The sequence below is a fragment of the Phascolarctos cinereus genome, unplaced genomic scaffold, assembly GCF_003287225.1.
Source record: "Phascolarctos cinereus isolate Bilbo 61053 unplaced genomic scaffold, phaCin_HiC Scaffold_1;HRSCAF=81, whole genome shotgun sequence".
Lineage (NCBI taxonomy): Eukaryota > Metazoa > Chordata > Mammalia > Diprotodontia > Phascolarctidae > Phascolarctos > Phascolarctos cinereus.
In genome coordinates this window covers 39,641,160-39,665,173 of record NW_027555514.1, presented here as the reverse complement: position 1 = coordinate 39,665,173, position 24,014 = coordinate 39,641,160, and the positions used below count along the sequence as shown (strand labels likewise).

The window sequence follows — 24,014 nt, the reverse complement described above, 5'->3', positions numbered from 1 at the left end:
TTTAATATAATTAATTAGTTAAATTAAAATAATTTAATTTAAATATATTAAATTTATCATTTAAATAAATTAGAAATTAATGTAAAATTAATACTATTATTAATATGGAAAGGTCACTGGAACCATTTTGTGGAGGACTTTGTATGCCAGAAAAGGTTATATCTCATCCTAATGACAATAGGGACAATCAAACTTCTTGAGGTAAGAAACATGGCCAGGCCTGTGCTTTAGGAATGTCACTTTGTCAGCTCTGTGGAGGATGGATTGGAGAGATGCAGAGAGCCATTGGAAGATTGTTAGACTGGTCTATGCAAGAGGTTATCAGAGTCAGAACTAAAGTAGAGAGACAAGAATGTTCCCAATTGTCTTTGCATGTAATTGGGGAACAAATAAAATATTATTAAAACCAAATGAAAATGAGTGGAGAGACAGGAAATCACCTGGGAGATTTAGAGGTGGCAGGACCTACAAGGCACAATGATGTTTCCTCTCTCTGAATGGGAGAGATCCAGGCTTCTAGGTGAGGGCATTCATAGAATTGTATTTGGGAAAGGGGTCACAGGTCCAGAGCTGGAAGGGTCCTTGGAGATCATTTAATCCAATCCTCCCTTTTTACAGATGAGGAAGCTGAAGGGCACTTATCCAAAGTCACCCATATTCCTTCTACTATTAACCCCTTCCTCAGTTAACACATGTGGTCCTTCTTTGCCAGCAGATTACAAAGACTGGAAATACCAACACAGATAGACATCAGGCTCCCCAAATAAATGCTAAACATTTCATTTGAATCATTTCTTTTTTTTTATGTCACAGCCATATTCATTTCCCAATAATTGCCCTTCATAGAACTCTCCTTTATAAGCAGTTATACAAAACAGACCAGTGCTGCCAATGTGTCTGAGAAGTTGTGCAATATTTGGAGCCCATACTCTACCACTTCTCTGCTGAGCAGATGGAAGGATGTTTTTTGATCAGTTTTCTGGCACCAAAAGTGATTGTGGTGTTTAGTATCATTACGGATGCCCCTTGGCGTTGTATTTATCAGGAACTCCTGGAGGAAAAGGAAGATGAAGCTTGCTTAACACTTTGATTCTTTAGTAGCTAGAGAATGCATTCTTTAAGGAAGACTCACCAGTGAATATGTACATAAGAGCTAGAGGACAGTGGGGCAGGTTTTATTGTCTATATTCCCTTGGTTCTGCATCACTCTGAATCAGTTCATCCAAGTCTTCTCATGTTTCTCTGATTCCTCATATGTAGTATAATCTAACTGGGCAATAAGATCTTACAACACTCATACTCCATAAGTTGTTCAACAATTCCCTAATCAATAGGTACCCACTCTGTTTCCAGTTTCTGGCTACTAAAAGAAAATCTGAGCTGCATTGGCTGCAGCAAGTGAAAGAATGGAATAATTCAACAATCCCATATTGAACCTGCATATGAGCAGAGGATGAAGGGTGTATTGGGAGGAAGAGAGAGGAGCATGTTCAGACAGAGTGGGGTCAAATGAAATGTGTTACCCCTTGATTATAATTAATCAAGGAAGGCTGCATGGGGTGGGTGGGGTGAAAAGGTGGAGAGTAGAGGTTAGGAACTGCTCTTAGGAAAGGGAGAAGAGAGGTTGCTTATGCTTGTCACCTTTAACAGCTTGACATACATCTTGTTTGAGAGAATTGACAAGGAAGGTATTGCGACGGGGTGGGTAGTGGCAATGTGTGAGTGCCAGTGGGCTGGTCACAGCACATTTGGACCCTGAAGCTCTCTTCATCTTTCCTATTCTCTTCCCCAAGAGCTAAATGTCTCCATTTAAAAAAAAAAAGTCACTCTGAGATGTGAGGAGATGGGAAGGCAAGTGGAAACTAAGGAAAGGTAGAAGAAACTTCTTGGTAATAAATGAACGTGACCCCTTATAAGGCAATCTCTATCTTGTCTCTCATTCAATTTATCCAAAGTGGTTTTACTAAAGGGCCAAGTCATCGATTGGTGCTAATGTCCATTGTGAAAAATGAGGCTGCTGACCTTCACTATCCTGAGTGGAAAAACCTGTTTTTGCTGGCAGGTGACCTCTGCTTGGAGCTAGCATGGTGCAGTGGATAGAGAGCGGGTCTAGAAGTCAGGAGGACCAGATTTCAAGTCCTACTTCTGACCCATACTGGCTGTGTGACCCTGGGTAAATTATGTAACTTCTCAAAGCTTCTAAAACTACAAAGCTAAGACTAATGCTTCTTCTAAGACTAATGCTCTCTGAGACTATAGATTTTAAAGCAGGGGCAGATCTGTATGGGTAGGAGGTTTCGCCCACTGAGAATTGCCTATGCCAAGGAAATCATAGTTCTGGTTAACAAAGCCCTTTGCTGAGCAGTACTGGTGTGCATTTTGACTCGTATGTTTTGGGCCTTAAATCTTGATTGAATTCAGTTGCTCTCTCTTTCCAATAGGTTGCTTAAGATTGCAAAGGATTTCCTTCCTCCAGATTTTCTGTTGGCCGTGATTGGATTTCATAGGATGTTAGAAAACTAGAGCTAAGTGTAGCCTTAAAGATTATCTAGTCCAGGGCTGGGGAACCGGCAGCCTCAAGGCCACATGTGGCCCTCTAGGTCCTCAAGTGCAGTTGTTTGAATCCAGTCCTAGTCTCTCATTTTGTAGATGAGGAAACCAAAGCCTAGAGAGGTTAAGTGACTTGTCTAAACTAATAATAATAGCTAGCTACTATCTACAAAGCACTTTAAGGTTTGTAAAGCACTTTACAAATATTATCTCTTTTGATCCTCCCAACAATCCTGGGAGATAGCTGCTATTGTTATCCTCATTTTACAGATGAGGAAACCAAGCAGACAGGTTCAGTGACTTGCCCAGGATCACCCAACTTCTAATAAGTGTCTGAGGTTGGACTTGAACTCGGGTCTTCCTGACTCCAGGCCCAGCACTCTATCCATTGTGCTACCTAGCTGCCTATTAATGTAATTAATCAGTGCAGAGCTGATCCTAGAACCCAGGTGACCTTACTCTCCTCGGTCAGCTCTCTTCCCTCTGGACTATGCTGCCGATTGGCAGCACACTGACCATCAGATTTATTCAGTATCCACCTCTCTATTCCTGTTTCCCCTACCTCCTCTTTTCAGTCGATCAATCAATCAGCTAACATTTAAGTGTCTTCTATGTGCCAGGGACTGTGCTAAGTTCTGGGGAATAGAAAATCAAAAGGGAAAATCATAACTGCTGTCTAAGAGCTTGCATTCTAATAGGGAGACAGAACATACACAAACACATATTCAGACTATATACAGAAGACATACAGCATTGCCTAAAATAATCTTTTCTTCTCCTTTCAGACTTTGCATAACACTTTTAACTTTATTTTGTTCTTTACAGTATATGTATATATATTGGTGCTAATGTCCATTGTGGAAAATGAGACTGGTGGCCCTCACTGTCCTGAGTGGAAAAACCTGTTTTTGCTGGCAGGTGACCACACTGGATTCTAAGTTTCAAGAAAGCAGGGGCAATTTCTTATTTCAAGATCCATAATAGAATGGGTAGAATTCTTGGAGCTAGGGACATCTAGATCCAAGACCTGCCTCTAACACCCACTAGCCGTCTGACCACAGTTGATCAATGTCTCAGACCCCTCCTTTCTCGCCCCCCCCAGCCCCACAGCTCTAAAACTCTATTTACAGATGAGTTCTTAATCTGTGTCAATGGAAGCTGCCTTGGGGTGTCCTCTCCTCCCAGACCAGACACTATTTGTTTATTCTTTTTTCCTCCTCCTCCCTCTTCAAGCATCTGACCTTTTACAAAGTCCACATTACCTTCCCCTGAGAGAGGCAGCCTTCTAAAGGATGCTTATTTCCTTCTCTTGCAGTGCATCGTCTGGGACTGGGACTCCAACGGCAAGCATGATTTCATTGGAGAATTTACCTCGACGTTCAAGGAGATGAGAGGAGCGATGGAAGGAAAACAGGTAAGAGCCGAGGGGTGGGGGAATTCCTGGTTTGTTTCATGCCTTAAGCATTTACTATGAAACTTGTGAATGTTCACTGTTGAGCCTTGTAACTCTGAGTGGCTTTGTTCAGGCTTCTTCTCGCAGCATTCCTTTAGAGAGAGGGACAAAAGTTATAAGCATGAAGTACTCACATAGCCAAACACGGGTAGGACAAGGCTATATGGCTTCATCCATGAGCAGACTCTCTCCAGACATCCAGATCAGAACATTTCTATACCTTGTAGTCCTAGGGAGTCATCTGAAGCTCATTAAATCACATACCCATAGTCACAGCATACATAGCTAAACTAGACCTCACAGGGAAGTCCCTCCTGTATTAAGATGTTCATCATCTCAACCCCCAAAGAGACCAACTCCTCCAACTCCAATAAGAGCAGAAACCAGATTGTGTAAGGCACAAGCTCTTGTCCTTGTGCATGGCAAATGGTCACATTAGGAACACTCATCTCTTACATGTGTTTGATACTTTTACATCCAGAAATACCAACGGCTTATCATTGTACATTTGGTGCTGAATACTTCATAAACATTACTTCACTGATCCACAAGAGTCACAATTCACAAGATTCCTGGATCTACTCTCAGAGGAGATGGATTTGAATCTTCCTAATTCTGCTATTTATACCACCTGGGTGACCTGGGGCACATCACTTCACTTTCTGCGGGTGCTCAGTTTCTTCACTTGGAAAATGAAGAAGTTGGATGAAATGATTTCTAAATCTTAAGAGGACCAAAAAAAGAGCCCATGAGGTATACATGTATATCAAAACAGTTCCTCCAGGAAGACCTGAGCTCAAATCTCAGCTTTGCAATACATCCCCAGTTTACACCCTCAGACAATCCATTTTCCCCTCTGACCTCAGTTTTCCCATCTATAAAATGGGGCAGTGGTGGTAAGACTAGATGTTCTTGAAGGCCCTACATGTTACAGGAGAAAGAGTGATGAATTTAGACTCAGAGGGTGTCAAGAGACAGTGTGCTGAGATGTGTTAGATAGCCTTGGAATCTGAGTTCAAATCCCACCCCGACATATATTGGCTGTGTGACCCTGGGCAAGTCACTTAACTTTTCAGTGCCTCAGACATTTCTAAGACTATAAAACAGTTATTGATCTACATCATCCTGCAGCAATGAAAACACAGGTCCAGACCAAACAAAATGCCAGAATGCAAGCAATGGAATAGATGCCTTCTGAGTTGCCCCCTACCTCTCAAACCTACCATCCACATTGGTCCTTCAGATCCAATCAAAGACTGGAAGAGAAAACTTGTCGGAAAGGTGAGACCTGAGGAGGTTGCTGCCAGAAGAGTCATACCAGTGTTGGCCAAAGCCCCTAGAAATCCAGGGACAGGGACAATTTCATGAGAATTCATTAGGCCATCTCCTAACTGAGTAGATACTGCGGCCAGTAATAGTGGAGGAAAATCAATCCCTTTGCTGTTTTAACTTCTGTCATGATTAAGACTTCAGCATCCAAGTCAGGGCTGTAAGTGAGGACCAAAGAGTGACTGGACAGCAACAGACAGAAACTAAAGGGACAGAGGTCATTTCTGTGCCCTGCCTATTTAAAACCATCTCTGGTGGCCCAGCGTGGTGAAAACCAATGCTTCATGGAGGTGGCCCAAGGCTTTCTCCTTAGGCCAAGTTTAAAGTCGAGATGTGATCAGACTGAGTGAGAAAACTGACCCTACATAGACTTGAGGGCCATTCCAGTTATTCTAAGCCAGCTTTTCCAAGACCTAGAAGCCTCAAGATTCGTTTGGTCTGGGCTTTAACACAGTTCTCATGATAGATGATATCAGTTACAAGGCATACCCACCGTGGAGGGCTAACTGCCTGACACAGAAAATGCAGGGGATCCCCAAAGCATGCTGTAACAGTGACTGGACTAGGGACCCCAAAGCTGAAATGGGAGTTAATTCCCCCTTAAAACAATGGGGGGACAGATCAGAGTTAACAGACAAACAGTGGTGCCTGTTACTGCCTCGAGTTAAAAAGTGGTCAAGGATTTCTGAGTTGGACAAGACTATAGAAGTCATCCATTCATTTTTAAAATTTGAGAGTAGCTCAAGGCTATATAGCTCAACTCAATGCAAGGAACATTTATTAAATGCCTTCCATTTTGTACTGATGCATCTGTGTGGCACCATGGATAGAGAGCAAGACTTGGCGTCTGGAAGAACTGAGTTCAAATCCTGCCATAGACACTGTGTGACCCTGGGCCAGTCATTTAACCTCTCTTTGCCTCAGTTTCCTCATCTGTAAAATGGGGATAATAATAGCACCTATCTCCCAGGGTTGCTGTGAAGATCAAATGGGTTAGCATATAAAGAGAACTTTGCAAACCTTAAAGTGCTAGGTAAATGTTAGCTATTATTATATGATCCCATCATATTGTTATTTATCCTAGGAGGATATTTAAAATTAAAATGTTATATATCTCAGTTAAATGCCTCCCCCCTCCCGATACCTAGTGGTTTTTTTTTTTAATTTAATGAAGTCTAATCTTAAGATTAGGGCAGCTAGGTGGAATAAATGGATAGAGGACCTAGCCTGGAGTCAGGAGAACCTGAGTTTAAATGTGACCTCAGACACTTAGTAGTTGTGTGACCCTGGGCAAGTAACTTAACACTGTTTGCCTCAGTTTGTCATCTGTAAAATGAGCTGTGGAATGAAATCACAAGCCACGCCAGTATCTTTGAAAACCCAAATGGGGTCACGAAGAGTCAGACACAACTGAAAAAAAAAATTCAACAACAACAAAATCTAAAGATACTCTCCAAGAATTTTCTGATCCACTTCATGAAAATATGCTCTGCAGTACTTCTATGCATGCCTGTTTTGGGAACTGACTAAATAAATAACTGTTCAGCCCCCATACTGTGGAGATCTGATATATTCACAACATGGGGACTCTTTACTTACTGGTTTGTTTTATTTATTTTTGCTTTGGGAAGTGGAGAATGAAGTCAAAATGAAACTATCCTTGCTAAATGGCTTCTGTGGAGGCTGGTTTCGACTTTGCCTTAATTGGAATTTAGAAAATGAGCTTCTCCTGACTCCCCTGCTGGCTGACCTCTCTATTTGAAGGACAAAAAAGAAGAAACCTGTCACTCTCCATCCTATAGTGACATTTGTACCTTTGACACCATCTAGGGAGCACTGGAGATGCCAGTGGGCCCAGAGCTGACTTTAAGTATCTGAAAGGCTGTCATGTATGAAAGGGAGGGGGGAGGCATTGAAATTTTTCTTCTTAGCCCCTCAGCTGGAAGTTACAGAGAGACAGGTTTAGGTTGGCTTTAAGAGAAAGCTCCTAACAGGGCTGCCCACAACTGAAGTGCTGCCTGGGAAGATTTGCTCTGAGAGAAAAGCTCCTAATGGAGCTGTCCACAAGTTGAGTGCTGCCTGGGAAGGATGTGGGAAGTCTTCACAAAAAGAGCCAAGTGACCCTTCATTGGGAATCTTAGATTAAGAACTGGAAGGGACCTCAAAAGGTCATATAGCCCAATGGCCTCATTTTGAACGTGAGGAAACAGGCTCAGTGGATTGCCAAGGGCCACACCATTAGTAAGTACCAGAGGCAGATTAGGAACCTAAGTTTTCCTGATTCCAAGGCCAGTACCTTAAGCACTATATCACACTGCCTCTAGATGTTATAGAAGAGATTCTTGGTAAGTTGCAGGCTGGGTTAATTGGCTTCTGAGGTGTCTCCTACCTCTAGATCCTCTGATTCAGTGATTTTGAACTACCCAAAGTGGCTGTGCAGACCAGCCAGTTTGGAGCACCATTCATGAATTATTAGTAATTTGGAGCATTTTTATATAACTACTGATAGCTTAGGTTTCTTCCTCTGAAAACTGCCTATTCATAATTTTGATAATTTATCATTTAGGGACATCTAACCATTTCTAGAGGCTTTGGCATGCAAGGCAATATACAGAAGACACTGCCAACTTTAAAAGGGGCTATTATATAAATTTCAGTTGTGTTGTTTTGTTTGATGGAGTTCAAATAGATATGAATGAATGAAGTATTTATTAAGCACTTACTGTATACAAAGCACTGGGAATACAAATAGAAAAGTAAGACATTCCCTGTTCTCAAGGAGCTTACGTTCTAATAACAATGACAGGATACATGGAAGATTTCTGCTGCAAGTTAGATGGAAGGGTCCCATGGTCCTCAGGTGTAAAGGCAAGGCAGATGTTCATGCCTCTTTTTTAATATCATTTCCATTGATAAAGTAGCATCAGTTTTTTGTTGTCAAACTATCTGACAGTGCCAGGGACTTGGGTAGAAGGAGCTCTCTCTTCAAGGGCTTCAGTAAATGAGAGATACCGGAGCAGTGGCCAGGCAGCATCTCCATAACAGTTGGTCCCCAGCATGATGGCTGAGGACATAGGGCTGGAAGCATTGCTACTCCCAAGGATCTTGGGTTTAGAGCCTTGGCCTGTCTGAGGGGAGATGGCAGGCAAGGTGGTGACCCAGAAATGGTCCTGGGACAAGTTGTTATAATCCCAGGTGCTTATCTTCTCATAGACTAAGTGCTCCCTCTAATCTAACTGCCTCATTTTACAGATGAGCAAACCACATTCAGGAGGTGGAGGTTATGTGGGATTTGAATACAGACCCCTAGCCTCCAAGGCATCCTTCCTTCCTTCCTTTATACCACACTTCCTCTATTATTATTATTTCATGTTTTATGGACTAGATAATCGATGGATGAAACGTTAGGCTATAATATTGTTGTTATGATTATTATAGCAGGGGTGGTCAGGAGAACTTGGGATTCCCTTAGATCACTTGGCTGAGTCCAGCCATCCGGTCCCCACTAAACTGCTTTGCCTTTAACTGAGATCGTGATGACTCGATGGGGTCCTAGATGAGGACCAATGATATCAAGAGGGTGATATCTTGACTTGCAAGTGAACTGGATTTAAGTGAGGCAGGGCCGTGCAAAGTCATCAGTCTCCCTCTCTCCTCCAGAGTCATCTGAGTCCAGTGCCAAGATGTAGGTCAGGATGACTGATTGAACAAGAGGTACGTGGATGCTAGTTGTGAGATGTGGACCATTTCTCAGGGGACTTGAGATTCTTGGAATCCAGACTGGCACATTTTGCACTGGGGGAGTTTGGGAAATTCTCTCATCAAGTTCCAGCCATCTGAAGTCCTTTGTTAAAAAGCTAATCACAAAGTACGTGATAGAAAATGTGGAGAGCTCTGAAAGGGAGGGAAATTAAAGCATCTGCCCTTACTGAAGACAAACTGGGGTCTTTGACTTAGGGAAAGGCATTTCCTGAGCTGAGCTCTTGTTTTTTTGTTTAACTTAAGCTTTGTTAAATGGATATGGCTATGGTCGACAAAAATGGAAAGGAACCTTTGAGGTTCCTTCCAACTCTAAGGTTCTATTAAAATTCTGCAAAAATATTACTGAATTTGGAAAGGAAAAGCCCAGAGTTTTTGTCCCTATAATCAGTAAAGCTCTGGGTGACACTGAAATCGTTATAAAGGTAGGATAAGGGTGGTACCATCATTACTGGGAGCTTCCCTATTATTGCCAAGGGCACCCCAATTCTTCAGTCACCCCAGGTTAAAACCTATGTCATCCTTGACTCTTCACTGGCACCAACCCCACATACCCAATCTATTTTCAAGTCTAGCTATTTCTACCTTCACAAGCTCTGTCCTCTATGCCCCCTTCTCTACACTCAGACAGCACCACCCTATTTCAGGTCTTCATCACCATATACCCAAATTATTATAAAATCCTCTAATTAATCTCCTGCCTCCAGTTCCTCACCCCTGCAATGCATTAACCACTCAGATGACAAATTGATAATTTTCTGAAGTGAAGGTCTGACCACATCACTCCCTCTACTCAGTAAATTATTTTTGTTCAGTTGTTTGTCAGTAGTATCTGACTCTCTGTGACCTTATTTGGGATTTTCTTGCCATAGATACTGCAGTTGTTTGCCATTTCCTTCTTTGGCTCATTTTACAGATGAGGAACTAAGGCAAACAGGGTTAAGTGACTTGCCTAGGGTCACACAGTTAGTAAGAGTATGAGGTCTGAACTCAGGAAGAGGAGTCTTCCTGACTCAGGCCTGGTGCGCTCTGCACTATGGCACCCCCTAGTGGTCCTAATCAGTAAATCTTAGTAGCTCCCTATTACCTTCAGTATCAAAGAGCCCTCTAGCCTTTGAAGCTCCTTACAACCTGAAGCCTTCTTACCTTTGCAGTCGTCTACCCTCTACTCTCCTTTATGCCCTCTAAGATCCAGCTACACTGGGCTTCCTGACTCCAGGCCCAGCACTGTATCCACTTCACCACCTAGATGCCCTACCATGCATCTAGCAGGTGTGTAATACATGTCTATTGAATGAATGAAATGCCTCACTTCACTCTGCTTGTCACCTACGGGCAGTCATCCCTTCCTGCACATAATTTCCTTGTCCCTTCCCTTGTCCCCCCTGCCCATGACAAGTCACATTCCCTGCATGTCTTTAACATTGTTGGGACTGAGACAGTCACCCTGTGGCTGGTTTATACAAGGTTGGTTTTGGATTTTTCCTGGAGCCAATCTGGCTGACCTAGGTTTTGTTGCTAGTTGTCTTATGTCATTGTTTAGGAAGAGACTAGAATTCTCATTATCAGCAAACAGAGTGGAAGTCCCATAAAGTAATCATAGCAAGGCCTAGTTCAGGGGAGACAATAGATGTCCATGAAGTGACCACTGTTCCCCAGAGCTCAGAGAAGTGTCTCTGTTCACAGTCATCAGAGGAGCTAGAGGTCCTTCGGGGCAACATGCTCATTTTAGGGGTAAAGAAAGAGAGGCCAGAGGAGGGTAAGGGGTCTGCCCAAAGTCACACAAGTGGCCAGCATCCAAGGTAGAGTTTGAAACCAGGTCCCTTGACCCTAAAGCCAGTGTCTTCTCTACCATATCACAGGAACTTCAATTCTTTCCACTCATTAAGAGAGAGTTGGCTCATGTCTCTTGGACCAGTTTGCTTCTAAAACCAGTACGGGCCACATACCACTTCTCTTCCCAGTTTGAATTAATTTATGTATGATAACAATAGTGACAACAACCCACATTTAAATGGAATTTTATGGTTTCAAGACATTTTACATATGTTATCTCAATTGACCTTTGTAAAACAAAAAAACCCCTGTAAGATAAATCAAACAAGTATTTTAACTTCATATTTTACAGATGAAAAAACTGAGGTTCAGAGAGTTTGGACTGAGGTTCCCAAAGCTAAAAAAGGCATGGAGGCAGGACCCCAGCCTAGGTCTTGGAACATTAAAATCTAGTACATAATGTTGTCCCTGTATGATATTTATTCATTTATTTCATTATTATAATAATGGCTAGCATGTATATAGTGCATTAAAGTTCACAAAGCCCTTTACAAATAGCTCATGTTATCCTTACAACAAACCAGAGAAGTAGGTGCTATTATTATCTCCATTTTACAGATGAGGAAATTGAGGCACAGAGAGGCTGACTTATGACTTGGAAGGCAGCACCATAGTAGAGCCTCATCCAAAGCAATACTGTCCTTCTCATTCCTTCCTGGGAGAGTGTTGGGTAATGACAAGTAGATGACAAAGGTGATATATGGGGTTTTTGTTTTGAATACACATATGATATGTCTTCAAAAAATAGTTGTCTGGTGGATTGATTAGATAATGATTGATCATGTCCCACCAGGGTGCCTATAGGTGGAAAGCTTTTGCGAGCGGATGCCTTCATATACTGTACCCCAGCCTATGTCTTACTTCCTCCACCCCCATTTTCTACCACCATCTGCCCATCCTGATTCTTGCGTCATGTCAAGTGCCTCAGAAACTCAGCAGTTGTGCGACCCCGGGCAACTCACTTAACCTTTGAATGCCTCAGTTTCTGCAGCTGAAATGCCAAGTCCCCATTGTTGTGAGCCTCAAATGAGATAATATGTGTAAAATACTTAGCACAGCGCCTGATGCCATTTCCTTCCTTCTTTGTCAATAAGCATTTAGTGTATCAGTTACTATGTGTCGGTGTGCTAAGCTCCACGGATACAAAAAAAAAAAAGAGTGCAAAATCTCCTAGGGTGGGCCACATGTGAACAATGTACTTACAAGATACATAAAGGCCCAACTGGAGTTAATGAACAGAGGGAAGATGCCAACATTAATGGGAATTGGTAACAGCTTCTTGTAGATGGCGGGATTTTAGCTGGGACTTGAAGGAAGTCAGGGAAGACAGGAGGCAGAGATGATGTACAACAGAATTATAGGCAAGGGGAACAGTCGATGCAAATGCAGAGAGGAGGGAGGTGACTGAAATGTGTGAGGAACAGGAGGCCAGTGTCGGTGGACTGCAGAGTCCATGGCGGGAAGTAAAGGTGTAAAAAGACTGGGAAGGGAGGAAGGGGCCAGGTGACAGGGAGCTTTGTGCTCATATTTGTCCTCATCATCCAGAAAAGCCCCATTCAGTTCTGATGAGGATAGACCAGAGCACAGTTAACTACCTGGATAGATGATATACATTCATTCTGATGCCTCAGTAACTTCCTGGAGCCTTCAGCACGCACTCCTCAGTATTTCTTATCTTTTAATTCTCTTTCTATCCAGTTTAGCCCCAGAACACGAATTATGGGGCCATGTTCCCTCACTATTAATGTATCTGCCTCCCCTCCACGGCCTGAACTCATCCAGACCATGTCCTCCAGGCCCCATAATCTGTTTCTTGGACTGGCCACTTGTCCCCTTGCTGCTGACTTGAGATTTCTGTCGACGTTTATATCGATCTCAGAGCACACTGGTTTGATCTTAATGGTTCAATTTCTTCCTTGCTCTCACTCTGTGACTAATCTCATTGCAGGTACAGTGGGAGTGCATCAATCCAAAGTACAAAGCCAAGAAGAAGAATTACAAGAACTCGGGCATGGTTATTCTGAACCAGTGCAAGGTAGGACCAGAAACATTCTTCTCCCTTTTAGTTGCAAGTAAGGTTGTCAGAAGGAGGGGGAAGCCACAGCCAAAATAATAACCCACACTTCAACAGGGTTTTCAGGTTTCAAAACCAATCCTGTGGCATAAGCAGTATAAAAATTGTTATTCACATTTTGCAAATGAGGAAACTGAGGCACAGAGATGGGACGTGCTTTTACCAGGGTTGCACAGCTACTAAATATTAGAGTTGAGATTCAAATTCTAGCGTTCTGTGTTTAAGAACAAGGCATAAGTTAATATGAAAGAATAGAAGGGGGAAAAGTTAAAGAATACTGATCCTCCCTTCCTGGGATCATCTTGATTTTTTTCATCTATATCTTAATCAGCCTGTGCTGAAAGGAGAATAATAAAGAGAGGCAAGAAGATAAATTGAAAACCAAGAAGGAAGACATAGTACTCAGAGGGAGCTGCTTCACTGCACAGGAGAATCTCTGTGCGCACATAATAAATAGTCTAGCAAGCCTGCCTTGTTTTCTGTTGGTAGTTAGTATTCAGACATTTTAGGCAAATGTGCACTGTGTGACTAGTCAGGCAATTTCTTCATTCTCCATGTCTGTTTCCTTTTCTGCAAAGAAAGAGATCATTTCTATCCTACCTGTGTGTGAAAAGAAAGAAAACTGAAATAATATATATTGCTTTGGACTCACAAACATGATGCCAATTTAAGGTAGGGTATGAGCCTGTGATTTCATTTGTGTAGGGCAGAAATGCACTCCCAAGTGTGGCCCAAACCAGATTAAAATACAATTGGGAAATATTTATCAACAGCGCACACACACACACATACAAATACAGATGATATGTGGTTTCTAAGTCAACACAGGTATCCTTATTCAGGCCTCATTTCCCCAGTGAAGAAAGTCCCTCTGCCAATGTAGGTTGGTACCTTCTCTACAATTTCTAGTCTCAGAGAGTTCCCTCAAACATGGAGAGTTTATGTGACTTGCTCAGGATCATAGGGTCAGTCTATGTCTAAGGCAGAAGGTGGGTCTCTCTGGCTTTGAGGCCAGCTCTCTCTTCGCTAGGCCAGTAATACACCTCTTGCCTCTTGATCCTAGTAATACACCACCAGCCTTGAATCCCAACTGTTCAGCCTACATCCTCTGGGAGGAAGATTAGGGCTAGAGCAAAGACCAGGATTTCAGTTTAGGACACATGGAGTTAGAGCGGTCAGGAAGGAACACGAGATGGAGCTGTCCAGCAGGCAGTGGAAGATGCAAGAGTAGATCTTTTTCACTGGGGACATAGTAAGTGATAGAGCCAGGACTCTAACACTCTTCCTACTGCACCCCAGCTGCCTTCTGCAACTGGCCAAAACAGAGGAAGAAGAAAAGCAGGTGTTTCCAGTGGTTTGTATTTCTCTATTCCCATCTTGCACCAGAAGAAGGAAAAGAGCATAGGTTTCTTCCTGCACTGGTGCTGTTGCTTCTTCACTCATGAGTTTTAGCTCCCCGTCCAAAGTTCAGCCCTTAAATCAATAACAAAACAAAATCTACCGTTACTAATCAGAATTCTTCCAATTCCTTCTTTTCAGATTCACAAGATGCATTCCTTCTTAGATTACATCATGGGTGGATGCCAAATCCAGTTTACAGTGAGTTCACATTTCCATTTACTTTGGCTCGGGGGTTCAAAGCTGTAAGTTCACTGTGTTCATTTAGTATGGTACCAGATTCTTGTTGAATTTTATGGTTGTTTTAAAAGTGGACATGGGTATTGTTCTCAGTAAATTAGTAACATTTTATGCATCACATTGGCAGCATTCATTATGTCATTGGATTTCACAGCCAGAAACTCCTGGGGTGAGCACTGGCAGGGCTCAAGGTGGGGGTGGGAGATTTGAATGAACTTCCAATTTTTTTCTTTCTCCTGTGATATCTGTGGCCAGATCAATCCATCAAACAGTCAACAAGCATTTATGAAACACCTACTCTGTTCCAGGCATTGTTCTAGTACAAGGGGTACAAAGACTTTAAAAGTCAAATCCTCTTAAGGGGGTGACAATCAATCCATAATGGTCAGTCTATACAAAAGAGCTACAAGCTAATGGGGTAGGGGATGGTATGAGGCTTGAGCTGATGGAGGAGATCAGGAAAAGGTTCATGTGGTATTTCACTAAGACTTGAAAGAAGCCAAGGATTCTAAGAGGTAGAAGTGAGAAAAGAGTGAATTTCAGGCACGGGGGGGGCTACCAACATAGAGGCACAGACATGGCAGATCAAGTTCTGTGTTGAGGAATGGTAAGATGGCCAGTTTGGCTCGACCATAATATACAAAGGATCATAGAATCATTGATTTAGTGCCGGAAAGGACCTTAGAGGTCATTGAATCTAACTCTTGAATAATTTTACAGAAGAGGAAACTAGAATCTAGGGAGCTTAAGTGACTTAAGTATCCAAGGTAAGAGAACTTCAGCCTTCCTGACTCTGTGTCCATGTAGGTGATGCAGGAATAATGAGATCTCAGAGAATCAAACTTGTCTTGGGGTTTATGGAGATTGCCAGCAAGGGAGCCCCTTCCACATGGGCATCCACATGGGGTTTATATATTCTTAAACCACAAAGTGGGGGGGGGTGCTTCAGGTAAAAGGAAATTGAGGGGGAATGTTGCAAGAGCTGACTGAGTCGATAAGATGCCTTGACCCTGAACAGAGGTTATCACACAAGATGTTTTTGTGGAGGGGTGAGGAGGGGGAGAAATGCAGCGAGGGGGTCTTTTAATTGGTGAGTTAGTGCTTGACACCAGATGGACAGAGCTCGTGCTCAGTTTGTGAGCCACATGCAACATTCTCTGCTTTGCCACGCTCCCAGAGACATGTGAGATCAGGTGGGAAAGGCAGGCTGGGGCCAGGTTGTGATGGGCTGTAAGTGCCGGACACACATTGATAAGTGACTCCCCTTAAGAGTAATTAATGCCTGTTTCATTCTGGGGTGGTGAGAACAAATCACACGCTGGGGGGATCGAACTCAATGAGCTCTAAGGTCCCTACCAGTTCTCACTTTCCATCTCCACTCCTATGATCCCATCTTAGTTATTGGTGCCTAGACATCTCCTTGAGTCCAGGAGAAGCTGGCACTTTTCTGATTTCTCGATTAATGAAGTGCTAATGAGCACCAGGTGTGTAAATTAGGAGCAGCCACACCTGAATGTCTGATTCCTGGGCCCAAAGGCTGCTTTTTGATGGAAGCAGGATGCATTGACATCAGCCAAGGGGGAAATTCTGTGTACTATAATTACCCAGGGAGGTCAGAGGATGGTTTTGAGAAGTTATATGTGAGATTTTAAAATGGGATGGTATTGATTTGTGTCATTTTTAGATTGCATAGGTCATGAACAACCTTCAGATACTCATTTTACTCACCTCGTTGCCATCATCTAAGAGAAATACTGGATTCAATTTCAGGCAGTCTGTGACTTATGTATGTGGTCATCACCTTATAGTTCTGAGTCTCATTTTGCTCATCTGTAAAATGGGAATAATAACGCCTTTATTACCTACTTCTCGGGGTTATTGTGAAGCTCTACTTGCAAAAGCATTTTGCAGTCTTTAAAACTGTATGTGAGTTTATTATTATTTCTGACAAATCCATCCATCCAACAAAGAGGTACCTCAGACACACTGTCCAGGAACTCCCCTCCTGACCATCCCTAGAGATTGCTTTCTCATCCCTCACCTAAGCCTCCCACTCAACTTCTTTGTCACAGACCCTACCTCTGACATATGCTCCTTTAAGGCTCTTTACCTCCACCAGTCCCATCACCTCAGTGCCCAGAATTCTTAGACAGGAAGAAGGGCTGGGGGAGGTGGAAAGCAGGCACATGCCAGTGAAAGGAAAGGGAGAGGAAAGGAATAAAAAGCCATTCTGCCAGTTCACTTCTTCCTCCCCAGTATGTATTCAGCTGGTTTCCCTGGCACTAGTATTCTGCAGTAACAAAGGGAAGGGAGAAGATGAGAAGGAAGAAGAAAAGACAGGGTGGGACGTCTGCCACCCCGTCTTCCTCCTCCTTTCCCCTGCATCCCATCAGCAGCAGAGGAGAAAGGGAGAAGGGAGGGGAGAAGAGGAGGGCAGAAGGGAAACCCTATCTTCTACTCTGGTCCTCACCTTTCTCCCTGGGAAAAAAAGGGGTAGGGAAAGAAAAGTGGTCAGCTAAACTTTTCCTTAGTCTGCTCAGTCCTTCCTTCCTATTTACAATTCCTTCAGTTCTCCTCCCCACCCTCCCCTGAGCTTCTAGGTATAGTCACACACACACCCCCCCCCAAGCTTCAGGTCTATTTGTAGAGATTAAGAGGGGTTCGTAACTGTGCTGATCACATGCCCAGATTTGCCAGGGCTTCATCATCCAAGTTTTCAAAATGCTCAATTACTCCTGGGGATCAACATTAAGAACCCGTATTTCCAGTGTTTAACACCGTGCTTTGTATGTAGTAATTTCTTAATAATGCATTATGCATTCATTCACTTGTATTCCCAGAAATTAGCACAGTACCTGGCACATGGTAAGCATTTATTAATGCTCTATCTATCTAAGAACACTTTTCTTTTTCTTTTTGCTAGGCAATGGGTTAAGTGACTTGCCCAGGGTCACACAGCTAGTAAGTGTCAAGTGTCTGAGGTCACATTTGAACTCAGGTCCTCCAGACTCTAGGCCAGTGCTGTATCCACTGCACCACATAGCTGCCCTGGAACACTCTTTTGTTTTAGAAACCTCATCACATTTGTTTCACTGGTTAGTCTCTGTGGCATAACTGGTACTGTTCTTTAGGTATACTGCGGATAGAATAGGCTTTTCGGGGTGAGCCTGGGAACGTAATCACCATGTATAAACATGGTTTCCATGGACAAATGCATTTTTTCCAAGGAAATGACTTGGGGATTCACTCTTTAAACATTTCTGTAAGTCGGGGGTTAGTTTGTCTGCTTTCGAAGGGCTTGGATGGTACTTAGTTTTCTAGCTGTGTTTTTTCTTCACTAAAAATGATAGAACAGAACTTTAGAGATGGAAGGAATCTCAGAGGTCTAGTTCAGTCTCCTACAGTATGCTGCCTCTGATGCATCAAAGAACCTGGTGGCCTCAGCCCCCAACTCCCCTGACTGGTTACTCTAAAATCACCTCCTTTGCTCTCTAACAAAGTCAAGAAACCTCGAGTGTTGAGCCTGTAGGTATAGGGGCATTTCTATCCTTTTTTTTTTAGCCAGTGCCTTCAGTAATAACTGCACAAGGAGAGGGTTACAGGAAACCTTGCAGTTCAAGGCTGGAGCAGGTCTTTTTTTTTTTAATTAGGCAATTGGGGTTAAGTGACTTGCCCAGGGTCACACATGGAACAGCTCTTGTGGGCTCTATGGTTAATAGAGGAAGAGGAAGAGGGAATAACAGAATATTAGGTATCATGGTCCTAAACAAAATGGTGGTTGATGTTAGAAAAGCCAACTGAGAAGGCTACCCAGGAGAAGGGAGGTGGTAACCTCTAAACTCAACCCAAGCCAAGCTGTTAGTTTCATCTGCCAGATCTTGGTAGGTGGGATTTTAACTCAATTCTTATTCATTCTAAATCTAATCCTCTATCTACTACGCTGCTTATTTGCTCTGAAAGCAGGGGGACCACTTATGCCCATTCCACTCCCCTACATCAGCCACAGGACCATGAACACTCACGGAGCTGAAGCCAGCCATCCCTAGCTTGGCCCCTAGGATGATGCAGGAGCCTCAGGGCTGGGGGGGATCTTGGGGAGAGCAGCAGCAGATCCCCAGAGATGTCACCTTTTGATCATGCCTACTGCCAATCAGCCTGAGCTGCTGGATGTAAACTTAACCATTCCCCTGCTGCTGTAACCACATTGCCTGGACATGAGCTGCTGCTTCTACCTGCCCCCAGCAGCTCCCTTCCCACAAGCCTCAGGTAGAGCTTCTCCGTCCTGCTCACAAAGAGGATCGGCTTCCCCGAGAGGGGAGCAAAAGCTTGCTTCTTAGCTCAAGTTTTCAGCAAGCTCCACCAATATTAACTATCAGCACTGCTATTAGGGAAGCAAATCATTAATTCCTCATTTATAGAGGTTTCAAACAGGCAGCCTTCAGGCCGGGAGTATGATAATAAAAAAAATGTAATTGGGAAAGATTTAGCAAAATAAATAAAAATACAACAGAAGATAGGTAATGTTACTGTGTGGTTTTCTAAGTCACTCCACAGCCCACAGGGATCTTTATGTATGGTTTAGTGGTCCCTGTTTCTATTTGAGCTTGATATCACCGGGGTAGAAGTTTTATCCAAGTTGCCTGCAGTTAAGCCAAGTATTGATAGTATAATTGTCAATAATATCTCCCTTCCCCATCAAGATTAGGACCAGACAGGCCCCACTTGGGCATCCTTCATGTTAAAAATCAGTCCCCCATTGACACCCAGCCTCAGTACACCTTTCTAGGCCTCCTTGGTCATAGGCACAACGCACCACCTTCCATTTCTTTTCCTTCTGACACGTAGTCATTCAAGAAAAATTGTATAGAACAGATCTTGAATTTCAGAATTTGTATCCATCATTCCTAGCAAGTTGTTACCTGTTTTCTTAAGGCTGAGACTTTCCTAGAGCCCCCATTCCTTTGCTCCCCTCCTTCCCTCTCTCTGGCTTTTATTACTGTTAATGAGGAAGGGGATCGGGAAGGGTTCACCATAGAAAGTGGCACATAAGTTGGGCCTTGAAGGAAGGCTTTCTAGAGGACAAGGAGAGGAAAGAGGGTAGATATAAATTGGAACTGGGCATTTATCTTGATAAAGGGCTCTTTGGGGTTAGATTTCTATTCTGGGATTTCAATCACACAGCCCTGAGCAGTCAGTGCCTTGGTAGTCTGAACGGGTTGCTGATTGGAGCTGGAAGCTGGGCTGATAAGCCCAGGTTTGAGAACAACCCAAAACATGCTCTAGAGTTTCCGTGAATTGAAAGGCCAAATGAGTGCTTTGCAAGCATCCTGCTGGGTGCTCTCAAGGTCCCCTGATATCTCTATTATGTGGATACACTTTGCAGTTACAAGAAGTTCTTAAAAGTCCACAGAGAGTTTCTTTGTTCCCAGGTCCTTGCTGCACAAAAGACAGCTAGGTATTTTCCACTTGGAAAGCAATAATCAATATCAGGGCTGACCTGGTGACTTCCTTGCAAAGTCCTCCCTCCAGAAGGGTAAAGGCAAGGCTGTGTGGCTTGTGAAGGAATGAAGACACAAGGGGATTAGAACTCCAGGCCAAGTTGGTGCTCTGCCCACCTTACTCACATTTGGTGCAAGCTATATGGCGGTGGGGGGAGAAGTGTGGACTCTCTTTAGACCAATATGGCATCTGAGTAGCTCTAACATAGTCACAAGGCAGTGGACAAGTATTGATTAGGCACCTACTATGTGCTAGGCAGGCTGCTGACCTTCTAGTCAGGAAGACCCAGGGTCAAGGATTGCTTCTGTCACACACTGGCTAGGTGGTCCTGGGCAAGCCCCTCAACCTTTTTGTGCCTCAGTTTTCTCCTCTCTAAAATGAGGGGCTGAACTCAATGGTGTGTTCTAAAGTCCTTCCAGATCTAAATTATTATCCAGAGCCCCAGGCAATTATAACTGCAAGTTTTAATCCAGGACCTGATCTGCACTGATAGAGGGGCTCATGCAAAACACACACACACACACACACACACACACACCCCATTAAGCACATACTATGTACTTCCCCCTAAAGAGGAAAATTGGTCTTTGTTCAGGTTTGGAATATGGCAAATCAATGAACAATGAAACAAGACACTGAGTGCTTATACATAAAATATCAACATTTAGAGAGCACAAGTCAGTGTCACACTATGCTTATTTAAAATGAAGGAGGTGAACAGAGGGGGGCTTCTTTTTTAAAGTCGCTTGCATTGTTATTCCATTGGCTGTATTTTAATAACTACTAACATTTCTATTGAGCTTTAAAATTCATAAATACATTCATTCCAACAAACCTGTGAATTAAGTAGGTTGAGTATTTGCTGTTCAGTCATTTTTAAGTCGTGTCTGACTCTTCGTGACCCCTTTTGGGGTTTTCTTAGCAAAGATACTGGAATGGTTTGCCATTTCCTTCTCCAGATCATTTTATAGATGAAGAAACTGAGTCAAACAAGGTTAAGTGACTTGCCCAGGGTCACACAGCTAGGAAGTGTCTGAGGTCATATCTGAACCAAGGTCTTCTTGACTCCAGGGCCAGCACTCTATCCGCCACCTAGCAACCCAAGGTTGAGAATAATGATCCTAAATTTATGGGCAGGGGAACTGAGACCCAAAAGGGCTAAATGATTTGGCTGTGGTCACACAGCTAAGTGTCAGAGTTGAGATTTATAGGGCTTCATAGGAGCTAGAAGGGAAATCTATCCCCACATTTTTACATATAAGGAAACTGAGGCCCAAAAAGATTGAAAGACTTCCTCAGAGTCTCCTGACAAGATGTGTCTGTGCTGTTCCTATTATATCGCACACCCCCAAAGCTGAAAATGGCTTCTTCATAGAGATGATCTTTACCCTTAAAGCTATTAGTCAGTGTCATTAAATATCTTTTTTGGTAGGATTTTACTTTATAAGGTAAAATACTCTTTTAGAAAATTGGTCCTACTTTGATTTGTTGTCATGGTTCATCCTTCATTTTCAAGGGAGACCAATGATGACATCAGGTGGTTTGGACTTGTGCGTTAATTGGACATCTGAGGGCATTCCTTAGTCTTTCTATAGCGCTGACAGTATGTTCTTCACTTTGCAATGCCATCCAGGTTGGGAAGAAAAAAAGGAATGAGGTGATAGTCCCCAAAGTGATGAAGAAAGAAGCCCCTTCAGGCAGATCCAGCAGCAAATAGTAGCTACCATAGCAATGTTTGTGCCTAGGACGAGTACCACAGACCAACTAGATGGGGTCTAGTAGTAGGATGCCTATCCTCGGTTGATGGGGGGTTGGGGTGAAAGAGGGGCAACACACTTGAAGCCACTCTGTCCATGAGGCCAGGAGAGGAAGGGGAAGCTTATTCCAGTCCTGCAGATGGAAACTTCCTAGTTTAGGTAACTCTCCTTGCTAACTAGGCATGAAGCTCTCTTGTTTGTAGGTTACTGAAGGACATGCTATCAGTGATCTCTTGATTTCCCACCCCTCCAGTTATAGCCCTGACCAATGGACTTAAAAGAATGGTGCTCACTTTGTGACCACAGAATGGCCCAAGTGACATCAGAAGCACTACAGTTCTCTAGACTAGACTCTTTTCTCATTGCACCCAGCAGAGATGCATAGGAATACAGACAACGAGCTAGAATGTAGCCTATAATTTTTTAAAGCTCCCCCACACACTAAAAAATAAACACCACCCCAAGCTCAGCATTGTCAGCATTACCTAAAAGCATAAGTGCTAGAACAAGAAATGATTTGGGAAAGCCGCAGGGAAGGCAGTTTTAGAATTCTAGCAAATAACCAGGGGCTCATTTCTTTCAGCATCCCTTTGAAATCTAACCAGGGGGTTCATAAATAGTTTGTTTGCAGTACGAGAGAAAGAGCAAAGTTGTTTTATGTTGGAGACTAAAAAATAATACAAGATAAGAGTGCTCATCACTCATGTCTGGTTTCCTAGGGAGAAATGGTGCTGTGCACTTTGGGACCCCCAAATCTAAAAAAGGAGCTGGCTGTTTCCTTCTTTTACAAGTTTTACAAAGCTGCTTTGAGGCCAGCTTAATGAGGAGAGAAGCCTCTTGGAAGGTGGATGGGACTCAGGCCTCCCTTCCGACTGCCCTCTGAGAGGGTCATGGAACCTGGAGCTTTCAATAAGGCATCCTGACTGAAAAGAAAGATACCGGGGCTTGCAAATCCATGAGCATTAAAGAAAACAACACAGCAATGACCATGGCCCATCAACCATACATAAAATACCATAAAATCTCGATGGATTCCTTGTTTCTGTCCCCCCTCCTCAACTTAATCCCAAGATTTCTTTGCCTTTTCTTACTCATCTAACTTCCTGGTCATTTCTTTCTTCCCCCCCATCTTCTCTCTCTCTCTCTCTCTCTCTCTCTTCTCTCTCTCTCTCTCTCTTCTCTCTTCTCCTCTCTCTCTCTCTCTCTCTCTCTCTCTCTCCTCTCCCTCTCCCTCTCCTCTCCTCTCCTCTCCCTCTCCCTCTCCTCTCCCTCTCTCCTCTCCCTCTCTCCTCTCTCTCCTCTCCTCTCTCTCCCTCTCCCTCCCTCCCTCCCTCTCTCTCCCTCCCCTTCTTTTAAAGAGCATCCATCAATTTTGGCAAATGGCCAGAGCCAGAAGATAAGTTCAACCAATTCCCTCTGGTGCATTTTTACTCAAATCTCATTAAGATAACCTGTTTCGGGAGACATCAGCTAGAAAAAGAGCTGCTGGCTAACTTCCACTTTATAGCACCCTGTGTTAGACAAGGCACATGATAAAAAGTTTCTCCTTCTGGGATGTTTAGAGGGTATGGCTCATCCATTTACCATTTTTAAATTAAATTGCATTTTATGTTCAATAAACAAACATTTGTTTTCTCAGCCCCACTCATCCACCCACTGAAAGAAAGAAAAGAAAAACCCTTGGAACGAATAGGCATAGGTAAACAGTCGGCCATGTCCCCGAAGCGAATCCCCTTCTGCATAGTTAGTTCATCACTTTTCAGTCAGGAGATGGGTAGCATTCTTCGGCATGGGTCCTTTGGAATCGTGACTGATCATTGCTGTGATCAGACTTCTGAAGCCTGTCAAAGTTGCTTGTTTGTACAATGTTGCTATCGTAGTATACATTTTCTCCTGGTTCTGCTCACTTCACTCTGCATCGGTTACAAATCTGCCCAGGTTTCTCTTTTATCTTTTTTTTTTTGTCATTGAATGCACTTGCAGATCTTTTACTTCGTACTTTCTCCTGGCCCTGTAGGAGGGAAGGATTTATTCAGTGCCTCCTAGGTGGCTAGGCACTGCGCTAAGCACTTGGAAATTATCTCCTTTGATTTTCACAACAGTAGCACAAGTAAGTGCT

General features: G+C 43.3%; 1 protein-coding gene and 1 long non-coding RNA gene across 4 annotated transcripts in view; one reads left to right on the top strand and one right to left on the bottom strand.

Annotated features, from left to right (window-relative positions):
- CPNE4 (copine 4) overlaps positions 1–24,014 on the top strand; it is a 493,746-nt gene that overhangs the window by 442,089 nt on the left and 27,643 nt on the right. For both annotated transcript variants that reach the window (XM_078151566.1, XM_020987268.2), the window contains 3 exons: positions 3,866–3,964; positions 12,876–12,962; positions 14,541–14,600. In XM_078151566.1, coding sequence (XP_078007692.1) covers positions 3,866–3,964; positions 12,876–12,962; positions 14,541–14,600 — 246 coding nt within the window. The remainder of the gene's footprint in view (positions 1–3,865; positions 3,965–12,875; positions 12,963–14,540; positions 14,601–24,014) is intronic.
- On the bottom strand, positions 3,977–22,140 carry LOC110209076 (uncharacterized). 2 transcript variants are annotated; one of them, XR_002324731.1, is made up of 3 exons: positions 21,618–22,140; positions 16,368–16,469; positions 3,977–4,095 (listed from the first exon to the last, which is right to left on the bottom strand). It is a non-coding gene; the product is annotated as an uncharacterized LOC110209076 (long non-coding RNA). The 2 variants fall into 2 exon arrangements; XR_002324730.2 differs by lacking the exon at positions 3,977–4,095 and adding an exon at positions 13,817–14,474.